The sequence below is a fragment of the Accipiter gentilis genome, chromosome 30 (assembly GCF_929443795.1).
Source record: "Accipiter gentilis chromosome 30, bAccGen1.1, whole genome shotgun sequence".
Taxonomy (NCBI): domain Eukaryota; kingdom Metazoa; phylum Chordata; class Aves; order Accipitriformes; family Accipitridae; genus Astur; species Astur gentilis.
The window spans coordinates 20,166,563-20,189,176 of NC_064909.1; the positions used below are offsets into that span (position 1 = coordinate 20,166,563).

The window sequence follows — 22,614 nt, forward strand, 5'->3', positions numbered from 1 at the left end:
TCAACATTTTTTAAGGAATGAATTTATACCAGATCACTGTTTTGAATCACAGGGCTATTAAAATATGCAATATTATGAGCCCTAAAGCTAATTGACTATAACACTAATGCAGTGTTTCAGTAACATCTAGTATGAATTTTAAATTTAACAGCCTATATCATTCTGGAGTAATATCTGTGGAAATGTTTGTGCACACTATGAACTGAACCACCAGGAAAGGGAGAGTTTATCAGCTGCTGTGCTGTTCTACAAAAGGAAAGAGGTTTTAGGACTGCTAAGAACTAAAGAACGCTTGTGCCTAGCAGAATAAATCCGTGGCATTTGCATGCAAATAACTTACGTTTATAAGAAAGAAATGGAGTTGGAGTGGTCTGGATCTACTCTCGTATATAAAGAGCAGAATTTAATTGATATTTCTCTCTGGGGAAGCATCTCCTTTCTCTCTGAAATGGTTTGTGTTCGAAGACTAGTGGAACTGCTTCAAGTATTTTATGATGAGCCACACTGGTGAGCTGAACACAAATAAAATAACCTGGGAAAAAAACAAAACAAAACAAAGAAGGAGGACTTCTCTTAAGTTTCCAAAGCTAGTTGGCTTTGTAGCTCCAACAACAACTGCACTAACACAACTGAGGAAGTTTTTCCAGGATAGGAATTAGTGCCCTAAGTGAGGGAAACAAAAAGGGTTACTTAAGAAAATCCATAAAAACCTTCCTCCAACTATGATTTCAGACAATAATCAGTATAGCTTTTTCTCCAGTCACCTATCAAGCACACAAAAGCACTAGTTTACTTCCGAGATAATAAGAGCACTACTAAACACAGTTACAGATCTGTTGCCCTGTGTACCTAAGTTGAGGAGAGCAAATCCACTGATGAAGGTATAATTTTAAGTTAACATCACAGGCTTTTCTCTGGGAAGAAGTATTACTATTTGATGTAGAAAGGCAACAGTAACCTATCTTCTTGGTTGGAATGACCGCTTTCTCTTTTCCTTGGGTACAGTTTAATAATGCAGGGCTTTGACAGCTATATCACTTTTAGGACTTTGCACACTTGCCCATTTCCTGCCCCCAACCTCTATTCCTTGGCTCCTTGCAGTTTGTAAGCTACATCATTGAACCTATACGGGTCAAAAATACAGCCCCCTCTTTTGGGAAGAGCATAAGGAGAAAAAGGATATTTAAATTTAGCAACCCAGTTTAAAGCACAAGCCCACAGAGCTACACTGGACCAAAGGGACAACAAGCTTCAGCACTGGGAAGATAATTAGTGTGAAATAGGGTTGTAACACAGTCTCAGCGTTTTTAGCAAAGCAATCATTTAAGAGCTGGCCCAGTACTGGTGACCAGCAAGCCCTCTCCAGCAGACAGACAATCTTTCTGCATAGGCATCAAGTGCCTAAAAATCCCAGATAGCGCCGGATAGCCTATGCTTCCCTCTCGCTCCCTCAGACATAAGTCATTCCGGACAAGAAGCCCTGCTCCATGCCGGCGTGCCCCACTGCCTCCGCGGCCTTGCCCACCCAGCCCTGGGCAGCCCCACCATGAGGTTACAGACCCGGGAGCAGGAGATGGGCACACGTTTGCCAAGAGTGCGGTTGGGGTGCAGGGGTAGGCCACGGGAGGAGGGAGCTGCAGGCCCAGCAGCCAGGGCAGGCTGCAGCATTCCCTCAGCTAACCCAGGCCTGCCGGAGCGGCCAGCGTTGAGGGAGCACCCTTTCACCTCACCACCACACCTATCAGCGGCCGAACAGCCCCAGTCCACCTTCTCCTCCCCGCGCTGCAGGTGCCCACCGAGCCGACCCCAGCTCCCTCACGAACATCAGTCCCCGGAGAGGGGAAACCCAAGGCGACCGTTAGTTACCTCAGCGCCGCGCTTCCCGCCACCGCCACGGCCACCAGTGCGCAGGCGCGCTCCAGCCGCCGCCGCCGCCAAAGCGCTCAGTGCGCAGGCGCGCCCCCCCCGCGGCCTCCTGGGATTTGTCGTTCCGCCCCGCCGTTAGCCCCGGCCCCGCCCCCGCGCTGGGGCCGCCGAGAGCGGTGATGAGGGGGGCGTGCCTTGTCTCTTCCGCTTTTCTTGACCGTTCTTTGAAAAACTCTAAAGAGAGTAACCCAAATTTTCAAAAGCGAAGGAAAAAAGGAAAAAAAAACACCAAAAAACCCCCAAACGGCCGCACCATTACGCCGCCATCTTGGATGAAGGCAAGCAGTACCCTGCCCTCACCTAAGATGGCCGCCGCCCTGAGGGGGCGGGAGCCGGGTCCGCGCGGGGGCCGCCGGGACGGTGGGGGTGTGTCGCCGGCGGCGTGAGGCGGCCGCGGCTCCGCCCCGGGTTATATGAGGAGGCGGCGGCGGCGGTGGTGGGGAGGGTGGCGAGCGGCTGGTCGTGCTCGGGCGACATGGCTTTGCTCCGGGAGGACGCGCAGAGTAAGGTGAGGACGGCGGCCCGGGTCGCGGCGGAGGTGGGCTGTGGGGGTGCGGTAGCCCTCGGTGCCGGGCTGGCCCTGTGGGGTGTGAGGGAGCTCCCCGCCCTTTCTCTCCCCCTGGAAGCACTGGGGTGGTGACGGGTTTTTATTTGTGTTCGGTTTGAGGTTTGTGGTTTTGTGTTTTTTTTTTTTTAATCCCTGCGCTGCTCGCTTCTTGCACCCGAGGTCCTCTGAGGGCAGGTGATCAGGGCGCAGCTGCCCAGGGTGAGTGTGGGGTGCTGGAGAAAGATAGAAAAGAAGGGGGGGGGGGGGGGGAGGCAGAAAAAAAACCATCCAGAGTGGGAAGGAGGAGAAGGGAAGGGCTCTGGAGCTGCCATGAGGCTGTGAGCGGAGCACCTAGTGTGTGGCAGGAGTAAGGGGTGACAAGCGGGGCCTTGGCGCTGCGGGAGCTGGGCCTGCTCGTCGGGACGTGTGGCTGGGCGCTAGTGCTGTAGGCGCTTCTGCTGGAGGTGTTTAAACTTGCTTTTCTTCAGTGGGTCAGCTGCCTTGTGTGTCTGTGACCAGCCTTCCTGGTTGTGTGGCCTGTGTTACTTAGTCTGTCAGCTGTCACTTCAGCTGCGATGCCACTTTCCTTTGGTTGTCATGTTTGTAGCTGACTTGGTTCTCCTTTCTCCGAAGTAGTAGTCTTGAAGCTTTAAGTGCTGAGGAGGCTTATGTCTTGTCTTTGAGGGAGCATGGGGTGTTACCCAACGTTAAGACTCCCAACTTCTCTGGGGAAATGCAAATTAAATGCTAAAACAGGAACTTTGTGAATTAATGTGCATGTGTTTAGAATTTTTTCTCATACTGGACAAGGTGCCTGGCTTACTCTACCTAGTCTACCTGGTTTAATAACTACCCCCAGCACACCTTGAATAGAAGATAAGACAGCCCTGTAACAGTCTGTGAGCTGCCTGTTTGATTTACATACTGTTGCATCTGAATGTAGTTTTGCATTGTGAATAAGCTTAACTCACTTACAGGAAAATGACTTGTGTGGTAAGTGGTTAAGGGTGCACAAGTCTTGTCAGCCTGTGTTTTCTTCAGCTTTTTGGAAGATGTATGCCAGCTGACTTGGGGGCTAGAGATATACCTGCCTTTACCTTTTTTTAAATAACTTCCTTTCATATGCTTCCTTTGCATTTTAATCTTTTAAAATTATCTTGATGGAGTAGAACAGGCAAAAGTTTGTTGAACAAGTGTTTTCTTGCTTTGAGCTGTGAACTAGCTAGTGGGTTAACCTTTTTTTCTGCTGCATGTGAAACTATTAGTATTTAAGTACCTGCCATTTGAGAATACAGAGTGCAAGTCTTCATAGGCTTGCAGGACCTGCAGGTGATGGGTGGAGGGGAAGGAAAAATATCTGTCTTGCAGCAATTGGTAACTTTGTTTATGTGCCCTTTCTAGCTTAGCAGACAGGAATATTGGGGGGAGGGGAAAATTCTCCCACGGTGAAGGCTGGAATAGCTTTAAACTCTAATGCTCAATGGCCAAAGATTAACTAGCTTGTTTCAGGCAGTAGGGCTGTCTTGGGATTCCAGCAGCAGAGGGGAGGATAGAAATACTCCTATCTTGTCTGTTCCTGTTTAGCTAACGAAACAGCAACATGAAACTGGTGTGTGGCCAGTAGATAAAGCCTATGCCTGTAAAGGAAGCTTCGCTAGGTATTAACCTTGAATAAGAATCATTGGTATGTACAAACTAAAAACTGACCCCGAGGTGGCGAAGCAGGAGAGGATCAGGATCTGTAGGAAGAGGAAGGGAGGGTAGGATAAGGGTGATTGAAGTGCAGTGGGAAAGATGGTGTAATCTGTCATGGGGAGGAAAAGGCACTTCAGAAATTGAGTAGTGGGACTGCCAAGCTAAGCTTGTGCAAGTACCCTGGTATTTCTTAATGTCAGTGGCTCGATAGTATTTTAAAGGCTCCAGTCTGCAGTTAAACTGTTCTAGATCAAAATACTGAGAGCGAGTATTGTAGCCCCTCTTTCTCAGAACAATCAGTGGAAGACAAAATGGCATGTCATAGCCTGGGACTTGCTGTCATCAGTCCTGAACAGTGGTTCTCGGTGCTGGACAACTTCTGCTAAGTGTTCTGGAAAGAATGAGAGTCTACCAGATCTTGCTTATGCTTTGCAAGAAAACTGCTTCTGCATGCTGCTGGGCCCAAAAGCAAGTAGGGAGATGATCTGCTAGCAAGGTGAAAGCTACTGCATAAGGGTAATGTACTGTCAAGGACGCATAGCCTTCAGGAAGCTGGCCCAGCAGTTTGGGCTAATGACACAATTTCAGATCCAGGGGAGGTGAAGAGAGCATGGTGAGGCTGTATTGCTGAGACTCCTACCTCCAGCTCCAGCCTTGCTGCACAAGGTCAGCAAAACTTTCTTGTAGATGCTGAGTGTGGCTTAGGGGTTTGCTTCTGTTGCACAGTTTCCATTTTAGCTGGGCGTGCTTCATGTTACAGATGGCATATGGGCTAAAAGTGCTTAGCCATAGGCTGTGCTCTGCAGGCAGACTGCTGCAGCAGGGTGGATTTGGCCTGTGCTGCCAAAGCTGTTGCTTGACCCTTTGAGCTGAAGAAGCAGTGGGTTGGGTGGAGGTGTCCTGTGTGGAGCAATGTGAGATAGAGAGGCTTTTGCTCAGAATATGGGATCCTTGAAGGTTGATAGTGTCTTTCCCACAGCTCCCTCCCTCTGCGTGGAGGTGTGTGACTGCTTGGTTCCTGCAGAGGGTGATGCAGAAATCCCTCTGACAGGAAGGCTAAGTGATCAGGCCAGCTTATTACACAGCCAGTGGCAACAGGTGCTCTGGCTATAGAGGCTGCCTTCTGCTTACTTGGCAAGCACTGCACTTGGTGAGGAATGCCATTTCAATGCGACTAAATTGAGCTGTTATTCCCTCTTTATCTTTGTTTTAAGCAAAATAATTCACTCATTGCATCACGAGTTCTACAGTGCAAAGTCACAAATGTGGGAAAGCATTTTCTACAGCATAAGTAGCAGCATGAAGACTCGTTCAATTTTCCTGGTTATGTGTAACTCGGACTACTTCAGGACTGTTTCAGCTGTTTCAGGACTGTCAGAGAGCTAACAGCAAGTCTGTCACCAAGGCTGCAAAACCAAAGCTTCACATCTACTGTATTGGCTCTTTACTGCTGCATATGTGCAGTGTACTTTCAGACATATTTTTAATATCTTGATTAAAGGGAAACTTAAGCTACTTGTGCTGAATATGACTGAAATGTAGTTCCAGCACCTAATGCTGCTAATATTTGCAGGCCAGATACTCTGCAAGTCTGCTGTTTAACTCCTGGGTGTTGAAGCAAGGCCCTCTGGAACTGAGGACTCTGTATAAACTGCCAGAAAACATCATGATCTTCTAGTGCTCTCTGGAGAGCACTTAAACTGGTTTAATTAGAAAGACTACTCTGTAAAAAGTAATGGATTCTGGGTAGTGGCAGATGTAATTACTACTGAAGTCTTGTTTGTGACTGTTGCTTGAGTGACAGAGGGGAGGTGATCAGTAAGAGGAGAGGTTTTTATAAGGTAGCTGACAATAAGCAGAAGGCTCTGTGACATGTAATTCCTTGTGGGACTCCTTCTGGGAGCCCAGCTATGTGGAAAACACCAGATTAATCTGACTTTGTGAATAAATACAGACTCTTATTTCACTAGCAATCAGATGTTGTACATGGTTGCTTGCACTGGCAGATTCTTTTGTTAGAATGCAGAAGTAAGATCGAGTCATCTAGAACTGATGCTAAAACTGCAAAGGGTGTAACTTTAAAAGCAGCCGTTCAGGCCGCTCAACAGAAGTGAGCAGCCTCAGTGGCTGAGGGCATATCCTTCCACTGGATGCCTGCAAGCATGAAGATATGTTTGCATTGGGTGAGGCCTGGTCAGAAACTTAGGTCTGTCAAGCTGAAGCCTGGGTAGCTGATGGTCATCACTGGATTGTACTTCAATGATCCAACTCTTTTGTTGGTTTTTTTTAACATCTCTAAGCAATAGGAAAAAAAGCAAGTGCTGTAAAACTCTACCTGGATTTGTCACAGTAATGCTCTCTGCTGTCTCTTCTCTTGGGCTTCCAGATCAGGTGATTATCATAGTGTCCTAATTAGTACCATAATACCTATTTTAGTCTTCTGGTCCTGAAGCCTAGAAACATTAATCAATATGATGACTGTGTGTTATTCTGGAGGGCTCCGCTTGAGGTCAGACAGTTGTGGACAGTATCTTTACTGAACAGGGAGAAGTTCTTCTTGAATCTTTTAAGAAACCCTGGGGATCCAAATACAAAAGGTGTGAGCCTAGAAGTGGAAGGCATCAGAGCAGCTGTAACAGTTGCTGTAGTCATTGCAAACCAGAACCCTCTAAGCTGTTTCTGAGAAAGGGAAATGAGAGGTGAAAGTGGGGGCACTGTGCTGGGTTTGGGTGAGTGTTTCAGTTTGCTGCCCAACCCAGCTGTTTCCCCACTGTGCTCCTCCGGGAGTCACCATCCTCTGTACCTCTTTGGGCATGTGCTGCAAGTAAGGAATAATCTCTTGCCAGCTGCTGAGCTTGGATTATATCCCCTTGAGCGTGTGGGGTGACAGACTGGTTTCTGGTAACTGGCGTGGGGAAACTTCAGTTCTGTTGCCCACTGCCTGGAGTGCAGGAAAGAAGCAATGACGTCATAGCAGAGAAATGCCTCCAGATATGAAGTTGCTGCCAGACGTGGCAGGCCAGAGAGCTAAGATGGAGTGGTTTCCTGGGAAGGTCTTGGGTTGGGTGCCTGCTGTGATAAAGGAACAAGCCTGAGGCCTGGAGATGAAAGTCTAATTCCTTTGGTCTGCACAGCCTTCATGTGACCATAAGCAAGCTGGTCCTCGTTCCTCCTTGTAGGATGGGTGTAGGAGGAATGGTGGAATGAAAGGTCCTGAATGATGAGCTGCTAATGCTGCAGGAGCAGGTGCTTGTGTTGATTAAGGGTTGGTGTGAAACATCTGCTTTAGGTGCTCACTGGGTTAGTGCTTTATAGAGTTGTGGTAACAAGAGGGGAGCTTCTTGCTTTTGGTTCAGTGGAGAAACGCTGCTCCAGCACTTTCTGTAGGGAAACAAAGCACTCTGTCCTCCTCAAGTCAGACAGTGTGTATGCTCTCTTTGTAGTCTGAGCCTTGCTGCCATGATTGTGTAATCCTAAAGGTCTCTGGCCTGGAGTTAGGAGCCCACAGTGACCTTCACAGTGACCAGTGGTTTTCATGAGCCTCTGTTTCATATGGCTCCAGGTCCTTCACTGAAGACCAGACTCCTGAAGGGTAGTGGTGACGATCCTGTGCTGTTGTCAAATAGTGATATGCTTGATGTTTTAGCCTGCAGTGGCCTTTAAGTATAGGCTGGGTCATGTACCTTTACAGCAGATATTTAGGATAGGAGAAGTTGAAGTTTTTTTTAGCAAGTGGCTTCATGTAGTCCTGAGGGGCAGAATCCCACCACTCTATATAAAGGTGTTCTTTACTCTTGTCCTGTTTCTGGGCTGCTCTCGCACTTTGGGCTGTATGTATAGCACACACTGCTCTGGAGTGCACAGCTGAGCACTGCTGCTGACTCACAGTTGCTTCTGTGTAAATAAGGCCCTGCTGGGGCAGTAAGCTCTCCTGCAGTAGCCTTCCTGGGGATTGTTGAAGCTGTAGGTTATGTGTTGCTGCCCCATTGCCTCTGCAGTTTATGGTGCTAGTGCAGGGGAGAAATGCCTGTGATGTGGACTGGTTTAATCAGACAAAGCAGTACCATCTTGTGTCTATACCTGCCCGTCTCTTGTGCAGGCAACTACTAGGCATGGAGGGGTGTGCGGACAGCATCTAATCATGGGTTACTTTCTCCACAAGACTTAATAAGAAAGTTCACAAATTCAGGACTGGCTGATTTGTGTAATCCTTTCCTTAGTTTAGCTGAGAGGAAGCAGTTTCCTTTGGCTTATCATACTTTCCAGACTCAGCAGTTCATATTGTTAGCACTGCTGATCCTGTTTGGACAGTAAAGATAAGTAAGCAGGATGAAAAACACTGGGGTCTGCATCTCACTGCTTTGGCTGCTAGTGTTATCTGGCTGGGAAACATGGACCAACTTGCCTTTCATTCAGTTGGCAACAGACTGTGAGCTGTGCTCCAGGTGAAACTAATGTCTAAATGGTGGCCTTCTACCTATCCTTCCTCTAGGGACCAAATGGGGCAGCTTCTGCTTACACCAGTGCCAGTGACCTCTGAATGACGCACCTTTGTGCTGTTTGGTCTGTGCCTTCCTAGCAAGTACCAGAAACACATGCCTGTAGAGGAATGTAATAATCTGTCCTGTGGGGTGGCTGGAGAGAAGTGACTGTACTGTTGGAGTCCCTGTTGTGTTTGGAGTCCTACCATGTCCATTTGGATGCGAGCGGTGCTGGGACAGCTAGGAACTGTGTTCCAGGGCACGCTCTGTAAGCTCAACATTCTTGCTCGTTGCCAAGGCAATACCCAGGATGGGATAAAAGCCTCCTGTCCTGCAGAAGTCAGAATGGGAAGCCCAGTGTGCCGCGTATGAGGTCTCTCTATAGTCGTAAGGCTTAAAAAGGTGTATCTCTTACCTACCTCCTTCTAACTCTAGCTAACAGCTAGTATGCAGCAGATAGAAGTCTTTTCGGTGTGGCTGGAAGGATGAGGGTACAGTGACTGGGGTATTCCTCACTTATGCATGACAGCCTGATCATAGATGATAGCAGTAACCATCAGTAGTAGGGGGAGTCTAGGCAGGAGCAGGCTGGATAGAGGCAAATGCTTGCTAGCCTGACAGCTGTGTCCTCTGCAGGCAGCCAGAGAGACTTGTCATCTACCAGATCTGGACTGCAGTACACGATGGCCAGACTGGGGGAAGGAAGTTTCCAAAGCTTTTGGAAGCAAAGCTTCACCTTACAAAGGGCAACCTCTCAACAGTTCTTATGTAGCTTTACAGAAGCTTAAGGCTGCATTCAAGCGATCTGTGATATGATGGGCTTGTTCAGATGTTGTCTGGCACAGTTTGCTTGTGGCCTTCAGTGCTGAAACATGTGCTTAGCAGATAGTAGGGGCAAGCTCCTGGCTGGTGGGGTCTGTGCACTAGTATGCTGCAGGGTGGTGAAACGCTATCAGTTGTGGCCCAGTTTTCTAGCTTGCTTCCCTGGGAAGGCCTTCAGAATTATCTCTAAAGGATAACCTTGAGATTCAGCCTGGCTCTGACAGTCACTCTTCAGCAAACTTCCCGTGTTGTGACCTTGATCTCTGGCAATTTCTCCCTTATGCAGAAAATAATTCTTATTTGTTAGGCTGCAGCACTGAAGGGAGGGCCTCTTAGAAGACAGGTTTCATAGCATAGGAACCACTATAATATGATAGGTTAAGGTTTCTCCATGCTTCTGGTCTACTGATGACTGAAGCTGGTGATCACCAGTGTTTAATAGCTTGTAAAAGTCTATTCTTTGGTATCTAAATACGTGATTCTACTTGATGTCAGAGCTGGATGTATGCATTAATCTTGGTAATCTATGCTGGATATGCCTAAACTTTTTTGCTTGCTTCTGAGGTCATGTAGGGAATTGAAGCCATTTGTCTTCAATGGTTGGGTACAAGTGGTGAAGTATGACTTGATAAAGAAAGTTCAAACTGTAAACCAGAGGGAGAAATGGGCTGGTGGCTGCTCCGAGTCAGAAAGCTCTGTCCTTGTAAGGAATTTCAGTAGGACTAAAACTTGAGGATGTTAGTGGTGTGTAACCTAGAGCATCTTCAACTGAGAAGGCTATTCCACTGCTCTAGAAAAGTTTAAGTACAGTTGAAATTATATTCTGGATGTAGGCTGTTGGAATGAAGGAGTCAGTCCCTGAAGGAAAATGCTGGCTCTGTTTAAGGCTTGTCTGAAGCACTGGGAAGGCAAGTCTGGTGTTTATTGAACCTGGTAGGCTCTGAGGTCTCCTGTAAAGGATTCCTCGCATAGCATGCTCAGAAACCTCTTCCAAGCTGCTTTGAGTAGAAACAAATAGGATTAAGATGTTGCCAGACACAAAGCTCTGTCTAGAAAGGGTAAGACAAAACCTGCATTTGGGAGAGGAAGGGACTTGCGGTTACAAGCAATAAATAGCTTGTCGTAAAGCAAAGTTTGGATATCATTGAGGCTATTTCTTGTACCAGCTTATTGGGGCTTTCTTTAACAGCAAATGTGCATTCTAGCAGCAATGAGTAATAGGATGCCAGGTATCCTGAAAATAAGATTAAACGGATGCAGTGATAGTGCCACAGTGTTTTGGGTTTTGTTCCTGTTTCTGGCAAACAGTTGGCTCAGACTTTATGGGAGCCTAAAGAGGCTTTGTGCCCCCCTTTCCCCAGGATTAGAGAGACTGTAGCCTCTGCAGCTGTCAGAACAGCTACTGGAACATGTGCAGTAGTTTGGGGAGATCAGAATGGCAGTGGTGACCAGTCTGGGCCTGGTGAGAAAGCATCAAGTTCTTGCTTATGGCTTGTAATAGGTAAAATCACTTCATTCTTCTTGCCTTAGATTAAAGCAGCTCTCTGATCTAAGGATGAGGAAACGGATCACAAGGCTAGGCTCTTAAGAGCTGTTGTGCCACATATTGTGGAGGCACAGGCTAATGAAGAGAGAACTATTAGGGTTGTTGCTATCTTCTAAGTGGCATAATAGGCCTTGGCTTGATGTGCTCCAAGTAAACAAGCTGGAGAAGTACTAGAAGGAGGATGCTTCTTTCCACATAAAGACTTGCCAAATACCTCTAGTGTGAACTGTAATGATCAGTTCTTCAGACTTTAAGCTAACAAGGCTTTTTCCTTTCCTGTGTTTGGAAGGAAAGGCTTGTTGCAGTGATGTGCAAGTAGTGTCAAGGCTGTCCTGCTTGCCCATATGTGCTGTTCCTGGAGGCAGCAGTTTAGTGCAGTGTGGTTCTTGGTTGACAGCCGATGGCCAGTCTAGCTTCACTAAACCTACTTGATGCTTGACCGAGGCTTATACTGTGAATTCTGTTGCAGCTGAGGTCTGTATCTGTAGACCTGAATGTTGATCCTTCTCTCCAAATTGATATACCCGATGCCCTAAGTGAAAAGGACAGAGTGAAGTTCACTGTACATACTAAGGTAAGATTGTGAGGTAGAAAGAGGTCTTCATAAATGTTATGCAAGTAATCTGTGTATTTGCAATACACATACCTGTAAAGATGGGCTTGGCAATGAAGGAAATCTAATTAGATGAAGGTTCTCCACTTAAAGGTGGCCTGAGGGTGTGTTTATATTTATGCAGAAACTTCAGATTTCCTAAGGCTGAACACTCTCTAAATTAGAGACAAGGTAGCTGATATACTAAATTGGCTTTGCTAAGGAATCCTAGCTTGACACCAGAAGGCTGGGGGGTAGGGGTGGGGAAACCAGCTACTGTGAAACTTTACAAAATAAACTGCATTAATGCTGTTCCACAACAGTGTCTTTTCTTTAAATAGTAGTAAGGCTCTCAAATGAGTGCCAGCTCAGCTAAAAGGGAGTAGGCGAGGCTCTTACTAGGCAAAATAGCTTCCTTTGGAAACAGACAGAACTGTTTCTAAAAGCACTAATTTACAAAACAGTAGGGCTTCTATATCTTCTCTTCCAGACTACACTGCCAGCTTTTCAAAGCCCTGAGTTTTCAGTTACAAGGCAGCATGAAGACTTTGTGTGGCTGCATGATACGTTCACTGAAACTGAAGAGTATGCAGGACTCATTGTAAGTACTTCCTAAAAAATGTAATTCTAAATGAAAGACAATGGCAATTTAAAATGCATACTAGTAAGAGCATGAAGTCTGCTTTACCAATGTTACTATCGTGACTTGGGTATTCCCTATGCTTCCTTTTGCCCTAATTCCCAAACAACTTGAGTGGGGTGGATTTGTTAACTTTCCGTATAGCTTGGAGCAGCAAAAAAAAAATTGATGCTCAGAATCCCTGATTCCATGGTTGTATTAATATCTGCCTGAAGATGACACAGTGAAATACTCTATTAAATATAGTCTTTCCTATCATGATTCTTTAGGAGGTCCTGTGGGCCACAGAAGATGGCTGGATATGGGGTGGATTATAGAGGTTGTTCCTCTTGGTTGGTTTCCCTCCTGGGGCAGGGGTAGCACAGACCTGGGAGGGGCAAAGAGGGACCTATACATCAACATGCCTCTAGAATTCCTGGGTGCAGAGCCTTGCTGGCTTGCCATGACCAGGCAAGAGGGCCTCCTTCCAGAGAAAGCTGGAAGTAATTTTGGAAAACTTTATTTGCTAGCATCTATCACTAACCAATTCCTTGGCTAGATACCTCCAGCACCTTCAAAGCCTGACTTTGATGGTCCCAGAGAGAAGATGCAGAAGCTAGGGGAAGGAGAAGTGTCTATGACAAAAGAAGAGTTTGCCAAAATGAAGCAAGAGCTAGAAGCGTAAGTAGAATGAGTCTACTGCCAAAAGCTGCACTTAGAGAAGCCTCCTGGGAGAGCAACCTATTTGGTGATAACTGATCTTGAGTGTGACTGTTTCGAAGGGTGTCTGCTGCTGCATAATCTTTAAAATCCTGGAGCTGGGGAGCTGCCAAAAGTTTCTCTCAAACTGGGAAACTTCCTAGCTAAAGAGATTGAAAATAGCTTCTCTATCAGTAGCTAGCTATTTCAGAAGCATGCCGTTGCATATTGTCACTGGCTAAACTTAAAGCAATTCTTTGTATATTGAAGAAGGCAGTACAAGAGAGGATCTCAGTCTGTTCTTTCCTTTCAGTGAATACCTCGCTGTCTTCAAGAAGACTGTATCGTCACATGAAATCTTCCTTCAGCGGATTTCTTCTCATCCTGTGCTCAGCAAAGATCGCAATTTTCATGTTTTTCTGGAGTATGACCAGGATGTAAGACACTTTTTTTCTCCTTTGAGGCAATATGTTCAGAGTGCTGTCACTTTTTCTGGGCCCAGTCAGAATGCTATATAAATCTGTGTGTAACATCAGCAAGCAGATATTGCCAGTACTTCTGTGAGATGATTAAAGGATGAAAGCCTGACTGTTAGACCTTTTTCTGCTATAAATCTCATAGTGTTTTTTAGTCCTAGTGAAGTTGGTTAGGAAGCCAACATTGTGTGTCTTTATTTTAGGAACAAGTATGGTTCAGGTGTACCTGTGCATGTACTTGTGTTGCATGGTCCTAAAATGGAAGAATGAAGGTGTATTAAAGTTAGTACTGCACCTGTTTCGTGACACCTAATTATGAGTGATAGATGCTGATCCAATATATGCAAGGAGAAAATGAACTGTTTCTGGGAATGGGAAAAATCTGTGGTGCAGAATAGTTGAACAACTTTGAGTCAAGCCATATGTTACATAAGCCATGTTTATACAGCTTATACAGGTATTATGGAGAGCTTGGAAATCAGCCTGCTCTGTCATATGCTAGTTATAAATGATGTTACTGCACTGCAAGTGTCAAAATAGTCTCTTTTTTTCCCCCCTTGGGATAACTTTAAAGTTGTCTTGGCCCCTCTGTTGCAGCTGAGTGTTCGGAGGAAAAACACAAAAGAGATGTTTGGTGGCTTTTTAAAAAGCATGGTGAAGAGTGCTGATGAAGTTCTCTTCTCTGGAGTCAAGGTAAGGTAGTTGGTTTACCTCTTTCTTACCCTAATCTTGATTATTTCTTTCTTCCTGCTCCAGGGAAGTTAGTTATGTCTGCTTCAGTCTTGATGTGCATGAGGCTTGGTTACTAATGCTAACCTTCCTTGTTACTACTGTCCCAAGTTGGGTGGAGTAGCCTATATTAATTTTGACTTCTGTAGAAATAAGACATTGAAAACTATAGGCTGTTAAAAATTTAAGTGTATACTGTAAGTTTCTGGTGGATGCAGAAGAGTTGCCTTAACACCTTGTACTGGTGGGGAGGAAGGCATTACACCTTCAGCAAATGTGGTCATGGCTTTTGGTTACCTTGGAGCTCTGAACAGACATGATTTATGGACTTCTGCTTGCACTAGATGAGATCAAATACCAAAGACTTCTGTAACTGGTCCAGCTCCAGCTTTTCTATCATGTTGCCGTGGTAGCTCTTTCTAATAGAATTGCTGTCCTAAACACAATGTCATGAAACATTACAGTACGTATGTTTGGTGTGGGTATGAGGCAAGCTTGTAAGCTAAGCTTACTGCTTAGCTACTGTGTTGCAGCAGGCCTGGGAAATAAAATTCCAGCAACTGGTAGCCCTAAGGGCTGTCCAGTACCAACTTACTGGTTGCTCGTTGGTTACTCAACTTGACACTAGTTGAGTGTCAAGTCTACCCTCATTGCAAAAAAGAAACTTGCCAAACAGCTTGGTTTGTCAAACCCTTGGCTGGGGATCTTGTCTTGAACTCTGTTCTTCAGTAGAGATGGATAGGCATAATGCTCAGGTGGCTATGGTTATTTCTTTGGCCCTTCCCAAAACAAGGAAGAGCTTGTATTCTGTGGTAATGTAACTGACTTAACAGGTCCTACTCTCTTTCAGGAAGTAGAAGACTTTTTTGAGCAGGAGAAGACTTTTCTTGTAAACTACTACAACAGAATCAAGGATGCATGTGCAAAAGCAGATAAGATGACAAGATCTCATAAAAGTGAATCTTTTCAATGACCTTTCTAAAGACTTTGCAGTCTTGCTGATTTCAGCCTGAAAACCTTGTCTTGTTCTTGCAGATGTTGCAGATGACTATATTTATACTTCAGCTTGCTTGAACAGCCTGGCATTAGAAGAACCTACGGTTATCAAAAAGTAAGCAATTCTAACTGTTCATAAACATATCCTGAGTCTGGGAATATCAAGTTCCTTCTGTAAAATCCAGGGGATTGAGTCATAGCTGGTTTGAGTTTCTTGAATTGCAAGCAAGTGGCACTGAAACTTTCTTTCCTCTGATGCTCCTGGTGCAGCAGACCTAAAACTATCAATTGCATCGGACTCTTAACTAGCTGATCTTTTGCCAGTTGTGCCCTAAAGCTGAATTGTGCTGGTCATCAAAGCTCCTTCTAAACAGAAATCTCCTCGAATTTTTTTCAGGTCACAAACTCCCAGAAAATATGGGAGAAGTGGGTTATGTATCTGTGTTTTAATATGCTGTTAAATACAACCACAGCTTACACTAAGCCTGTATTATCTTCTGGGCCTTTAAAGTTCCAGGATAGTAGGGGTTTTTTAAGCTACAGAAACCTAGTCACCTTTTCTGAGGTGAATTCTTCCACCTCTCTAAACTCTGCTATCAGTGTACCCAGCTCCTATTGAAACAGAGTATAAAGCTGAATAAATAAGACAGTTCATCCCTCTTGGAGGGTATCAGTGGGGAAATTCTCCACAAGACCTTTATGCCCTAGAGATCAGTGTTGTTACTTTGAATGGTGTCTAGCTGCTCAGCTGTACTAGTCTGTTAGGCTGGAATCTGGCACCTCTTGCATTGAACCTTTTATCCAGGTCTTTGCTTAGACCTGAGTTCTTTTCAAGCCCTTGTCTGGTTCTGTAGGCAGGAGTAAACTCCAGCCTTCAGCTTTGTTTCTTGCCAATTCATCCTGGAATTTATCAGACTAAGAAGTATCTAAAACTTCCTTATGCATGTTTTTCCCCTAGGTACTTGTTGAAAGTTGCTGAACTCTTTGAGAAACTCAGGGTAAGAGAAGCTTTTGGGGGTGGGGAATCTCTGAATCTGGATGTTGCTGTTTCCTGTTACGTACCAACTATCTGATCTTTTCTGCAGAAGGTAGAGAGTAGAGTTTCATCTGATGAAGACTTAAAGCTCTCTGAACTGTTGAGATACTACATGCTCAATATAGAAGCTGCTAAGGTAAGAACAGTTTTCTTTTTGAAGCTTAGTTTTATTACAAGCATCATGACGTGCTCATGGTTTTCTTTGTGCTTTAAGAAGACAGGAAGGTGGACCCTTGCTTTGCTTAAGAAACCTGCCAGTCCTAAACCACAACAGAATATAGAAGCTATATATTGGCTAGCTGCAGTCCAGCCCACTTACAGAAGGGCTGTTTAAGATCTCCAGCCAGTTTTTCTCTGGCATGTAGAGAGGAAGAACTCTAAATAATCTGTAAGTAAGTTAGAGCAAATCATTTGAGTCTGCACCCCTAACCCTTCCCCTGCCTGAGTTCTTGACTTGTCAGTAAAACCAATGATGACTAATTACAAATCTTGAAGTAAATCCCACCTACTAAAGTACTTTATCATGAATATGCAGTAACATGTGAAGGCTGTTGGAGCCTAGACTTCCAAGAGGGGTTTGCTAGATTGATGTGACTGCAAAAGCCTTGCCAGCAACTCTTTTCTAATCAATACCTGACTTGGCAAGCGGGTGACTATGCTGAGAAATGGTATCTAGGTATAACCTGATGGGCCTCTTCATCTAGTGTTATACCTCTAATGTGAGGTACCCTGGAACATTCGCTACAGGCTCGCTCTATGTGGTGTACTGCTGTTTTGATATCAAGACTATACTGCTGCTAGATTAGAAGGGAATTGGTCCTGAGACCTGTACTGCTTCTTATGTCTAGGTTAGTATATTGCTTCACTCAAGCTCAAGCTTCACTGTCAGATCTCCAACAAATTAAATGATAGTGTATCCCTTCCTAGAAGCAGACTGAGGGAATTCAGAAAGTACTATTCCTCCTTAGTGGAGAGGCCCACCTCATAAAAGGATAAAGCTACTTTAAGGGAAGAAGTGATGTCTACAGTAGCCCTTGAACTTCTTTGACTAAGGCACAAGTGACTGTCCTGAAAACTTGGCACTGCACTGGTGAAAGGCTCCTGTTGCTATGCTAAGAGCATAGCAGGTTGTAATAGCTTGTTGGAAGAAGCAGAATCTGGTGTTGAAAGAAGCGAAACCTCCTGCTGCTAAGGTAGTTGTAACCTCAGTTTGGGAAGTAGTCCCCTTAAGGCTTTGATGCACTATTTCTGTCTACTTTCAGGATCTTCTGTACAGACGTACAAGGGCTCTTGTTGATTATGAAAATTCGAACAAAGCTCTAGATAAAGCCAGGCTAAAGAGCAAGGACGTCAGGCTGGCTGAGGCACATCAACAGGATTGTTGTCAGAAGTTTGAAAAGATTTCAGAATCTGCAAAACAAGGTAAAATTGGCTTTGCTATGTTTATGCTGAAGGGAGATCTTAATGCAGTCTGTCTCTAACTGACCTTCAACTACTGAAGGCTTCTGAGCATTCTTCTGAAGCAAGTAGTCTGAACATCTCAAGGGCAGTATAGATGCCTGTGAAATGAATGCAGCTAAATATTTTCAAGAATGATTTTCTGAGGCAGAGCTATGTTAGTACTAGACCAACCTTAATTATAAGCCCCTAGAATTTGCTTTCCAGACTGAACTCTTGTTCTTAGCCTCCACCTGAAGGTAACTATTCAGGCTTTTGGTATCTCAATTAGAACTGTGCAAACAGTCTTTTGCTCTGTCCCAGTATAGCTGAGTGTCTCATACAGAGTTTCAAACACTGGTTCTTAGCAGATGCCTTTGGACAATATAAAACAGAGGGAACATGCTTTCATGGTACACATGCTACTCCTTTAAACTTCTTGGGTTTTAAATGTTCTGTGTTCTCACAGAGCTTGTGTGGTGGCTTACTTTTGTTTTATTCCAGTTGTCTTTTTACAAAACCTTTCTGTCTTAGACAAGCTGTTTCCTCACCAAGATGTCAGTGTCATGTGATGAGTGCATTTCTGGCTAGAAACAGCAAGACTAACTCTTGAACCTTTTTGTGGTCAAATACTGTAACTAGAGCTGTACCACAGAACTCATGAAACATAAGGGGCATTACAGAAAATTCAGTCACACTTTGTACATCTGTCTCATCTTTGTTCTTTTTTCCCTACAGAACTGATGAGCTTCAAACAGAAGAGAATAGCAGCATTCCGCAAAAACTTAATAGAAATGGCAGAACTGGAAATAAAACATGCAAAGGTGTGTTCTTTTTGCAATTTATCTTTTTGCAATTTAACAGGCATAGCTTGAGGGAAGCGAGTACTGTGTAACTTGGAGGATTTGCTGGGTTCCCTTTAAAACTAGGAAGTGTAAAATAGAACAGCTGGGCTCTTCAGCTGAGATCTGAAGAGGGGAAAGAAAGGAAGTGTAAAGCTGTAGGTGCAGTGCATACAAAGAACAAATACTGACAGTTATCTGTCCTATGCAGAAAGTCTGTTTTCAACCTGTCACTCCTAGAACATCAGCCTATTGCACTGCAAGTAAGAAGCCTCAATTTTGCAGGTAGTACACAACAGCTCACCTAACTTGCCATCAGGCAGCCTCATCTGTGGGGTTTGATGCCTCCTGCATCTAAAGGCAGCTGCTGCTTGAAGTGTTCCTGAGTGCTGTGAGAGCACATCCTGCAGCTTGTGATGTAGCTGTCAGCCCTTCTCACTTGGCTTGTCAGTGAAGGAGGACACTGGCTTTGTAGCCGCCTCTGCCAAGCTTTACTGAGCAGGCTTGAAGTAGGCTGTGGAGACCACACCATGTACTGCCAGCTTAATCCAGGGAAGTGCACACAGGTTACAGGGTCTGTTAATTTAGTGTAGAGAAAGCAGGAAGAGTCAGGAAGAGATAACTGTATCTTCAGCTCCTTTTGAAGAAGGGAAGTCTAATTTCCCACTCCCTGAGAGTCCTGGACTTCATAGGTAGCTACTTCAGTGCTGAGCTTGAATGTGACATGTAAAAGGCTTGACAATACTGCTCAGTTTGGCCCACTTCAAAAACTTACTGCTGTCTCTTGTCCCTCTCCTTCCCACAAACTGAGTCATGGTTACAGGCCTGCAGGAAGAGGCAGATTGCAGACTCTGATCTGATTTTGATGCTTTACTGCTTGAATGCTTGTCTTTGCAGTAGAAGCCCTTTAGCATTGTCACAGGCTACAAAATCCTGGGATGGGCCTACTATTTTTGAAGCCACTTCATTGTGGAAGGCAGGATTTAAATTATTGGTCATACTCATCTGAAACTAATTCTCTTCCTTTCCAGAACAATGTGTCTCTCCTGCAAAGCTGTATTGACTTGTTCAAGAACTAAGGCGCCTTATTTTGAAAATGTGAAAAAAGCATCAATTGCACTCAATGGCCAGGGGCAACTTATTGGCTTGACTTCATTAGCTTAAAATAAATATTGTCACTGAGATTGTTTGACTAATACTTAAATATGTTGATAGTGATATGTTGACTTTCTTGGTATAAATGAAAGCCGAATTGTGTATGAATTGTCTGGATGTAGCTAACATCCTGTTGGCTGATAACTCAAAATGAGTCAAATGTAAGAAAACAATTTGCTGTTGACTGACTTCATCTAGCAGAAAATGTTTTCTGAGAAGAACTCCTTTTTTGTGGGATCATAAAGTAATCTGTCTCTTCATAGCCCTGATATATTAAACTTGCAAGTGGGAGTGACTTATATAAGTGTAGTAATTTTATAAAATAAATATCTTAACATTCCACTTCCCAGACAGATTTCTACTACAATATATTTTGAATTTCTATAACTACATTCAGTATTTGTACACTTGGGCAACACAGCAAATAAAGATGTCTGATACAACAAGCTGTTGCTGTATGGCAAGACTTTGTGAGATGTAAAATGACAATCTGAGTTTTCAGGCATAGAACTATTGCAAATTACTCCTAACTGGAGCTCTTCATTCAGAGCACTAGAGAAATATTAGACTCAATAGGATTGTTCTTGGAATGGGTGTTGACATGAAATGTGGGGACTTCAGGTCATGATGCTGTTTGAGTAGCTCTTACTTCCTATATGCAGCACGTGGAGGAAACCAAGCCTTTCAAAAGCATTGATAGGTATAGATGGCTTGAACTCCTTCAGACTACTTCACAATGCTTCATATTTTGCCAATATTCACACTTCCTGCTAGCAACAAGAGGCTGTTTAAAACTTCAGGTCTTCTGGAAGCACAGCCCTAGCCACTCTTCTCTAAGATAAACCTCTTTAAACTTAGTATGGCCAACTGGGCATAGGCTGCCATAGCTGAGGCAACTCGGCCTATAAACCCCAGGGTCATCTTTCTACAGGTTGGCTATCATCTGGCGTATGTGGATATAGGTCAGTGAGCCATACCCTTCTAAAGGCAGCTTTGAGTAAGAAGAGTATATGAGCCTTGCTTAATTTCTTGTGACTAAACTTCTAATCATGCTTGAAGTAGGCTATGTGGCTATGCTCTGGGCAGACTGCCTGAAGCAGCTTCAACCAGAGAAGCTCTGAGAATGGGCAGCTCAGCAGCAGTATCTAAGGCTTGTTTAATAGTTTACTTTTCTGTGACCTATTGCTCTTTCTTTGTAGTACCCCATGAAAACTGAGCAGGTCTCAACAGCAATACCATCCTGCAGCAGTCTAGCTGAAAAATGTCTGAATTCTGTCTCCTTTTACCTTTGACAGGAACAGTTTGAACTTGTGGTTGATTAAGGTTTCTGGAGTTCATGCTCAGCTTCTGCCCAAATAGCTCAGTTCCAGCAGCAGCTGCATAAGTATATTGCCTATGGATATATGGCCCCTATATAGAAGAGAGCTAGTAGGTAGCATTGCTGTTACCTATGACAGATGTCATACAAAATCCTAGCTACTTGTCCTGGGGCAACTAGTGGTCCCAAGCTGGACAATTCATGCTGGCAAATTTTTGGCTTTTCCTGAAAAGGCACACTGTGCCTCTTGCCTTCTCTTCTGGCTGCTTCATCCTGTGCTCTATTGGTCTGCCAGCTGTGCCAGGATAAGCTTCTAGTGTGCTGTGGCTCTCAAAAGCCATGGTTCATGCCCTTTTGCATCTATTGCCTATGGCGTAGAAGTAGCATCTTGCTTATGCTGTTTTACAGTAAAATATTGTTATATGCTGGGTCTTTCGGAACCTAGCTCCAGTAGCTGGGTGGTTTTTGCAAATCGGTCAGTAGCAAGGAACTTGCAGCCTATATACGTAACTGCCTTTGGGCTGAGTCTGAAGAAGTTGAGCTCTGGCTGTGTTTTATCCTAGACTACTTCAACTCAGTTCAAAGGCCTGCCTTTTTTTCCAGCCAGAGAAAGGCTGCAGCTATTATCAACATGACAAACAATACTTTATGTCCCTCTTCCGGAAGTAGTCTAGGCTATCGCAGGTTTCATGCACTGCCAGTAACAGTGTGTTTGAAGCTATGCAAGACACTTTTTTTAATATTCTTTTAGAGCTTTTTTTGAGATGCTTGCTTTTGTGTGGTTTGCACTCTAAATTCTTGACATAGGTTAACTTGGATTAAAGTATTAATCTGATCAGATTAAAAGTATATAAAAGACTTTAAATGGATGTAATCATGGCTTTATACTGATGTTGTAGTTATTGTAGTTACAGTTAAAATAACTGCAAGAAATGGTAGCTATAAAGCAGTCTCTGCCAATAACACCGTTGCTCTGAAGGAAGCTGTCTTGTGTCAGCTATGCCAGTAGAGTGCATTGCAGTCAGCTTCAATGTCTGAAACGTGTTGATATGGAAAATACTAGTCACAGCACAGATCGCGTTCCTGGAGGCCAGTGGGTGGCAGGCTGGGACAGCTGCTGATGACTAATTGCATGATGCTTACCCTCAGACTGAGTTGTAATGAAGTACTGGAACGGCTGCTGCATACCCCAGTTTCTTACCTGGCAGCTGGACATATGTTGATATGTAAGAGAAATTAGCTGCATATGTGGACAGTCTGCTCATAAGGAAGGACAGAAATTTTTAACTAATGTAATATGACTGAATCTGACTTTCCTTGTAGCAGGGCCTTGAATAAAGCCTTAGCAGAACAAAGATCAGCACAGGCAAGTCAGTGTGATAAGGCAGGTTATCATCACTGTGAAAACAAGTTTTTAGACTTAATTTAAAAGGCTGGTGTGGGGGATGAGAGCAGAGTTTCACACATGTCCCAAACAAGGATTGACTCTAGTGTACGTTTACTGATCACATCTGTAAAGCAGTTTACCTTTACAAGCTTGTTGCTCTGGTTTGAGTTGCAAATTGGCTTTCGAGAGCAGCCACAACCTTCATCACTGTGATGCTAACTGATGTGAAGAGCCACATGCCACAGATGTCAGTTCTCCCTCCATTTGAATGAGGTCAGAGCGAGTGCTTCTGTTTGGTCAAGTTTACTAAG

At 44.5% G+C, this 22,614-nt stretch overlaps 2 protein-coding genes across 5 annotated transcripts in view; one reads left to right on the top strand and one right to left on the bottom strand.

Moving 5' to 3' along the window:
- MGME1 (mitochondrial genome maintenance exonuclease 1) overlaps nt 1–22,614 on the bottom strand; it is a 45,058-nt gene that overhangs the window by 8,264 nt on the left and 14,180 nt on the right. The window contains exons 1-2 of one of the 2 annotated variants that reach the window (XM_049833667.1): nt 1,867–1,922; nt 341–532 (exon numbers count right to left, since the gene is read on the bottom strand). The gene's annotated coding sequence lies outside the window, so the exon portion shown is untranslated. Of the gene's footprint in view, nt 1–340; nt 533–1,866; nt 1,923–22,614 lie in introns of those variants that run through there. The other variant, XM_049833668.1, reaches the window with a different exon arrangement.
- Nucleotides 2,339–20,044, top strand: SNX5 (sorting nexin 5). Of its 3 annotated transcripts, XM_049833664.1 has the most exons (13): nt 2,339–2,434; nt 11,487–11,591; nt 12,100–12,210; nt 12,788–12,909; nt 13,241–13,364; nt 14,001–14,096; nt 14,983–15,088; nt 15,168–15,243; nt 16,087–16,126; nt 16,214–16,300; nt 17,427–17,586; nt 18,340–18,425; nt 19,475–20,044. In XM_049833664.1, exons 1-13 carry the CDS (start codon nt 2,402–2,404, stop codon nt 19,520–19,522), a joined length of 1,194 nt encoding a protein of 397 aa, XP_049689621.1. In that variant the 5' UTR covers nt 2,339–2,401; the 3' UTR covers nt 19,523–20,044. The 3 variants fall into 3 exon arrangements, with proteins under 3 accessions (XP_049689621.1, XP_049689622.1, XP_049689623.1); XM_049833665.1 differs by lacking the exon at nt 11,487–11,591 and having other exon boundaries at nt 2,354–2,434; XM_049833666.1 differs by lacking the exon at nt 2,339–2,434 and having other exon boundaries at nt 11,502–11,591; nt 12,077–12,210.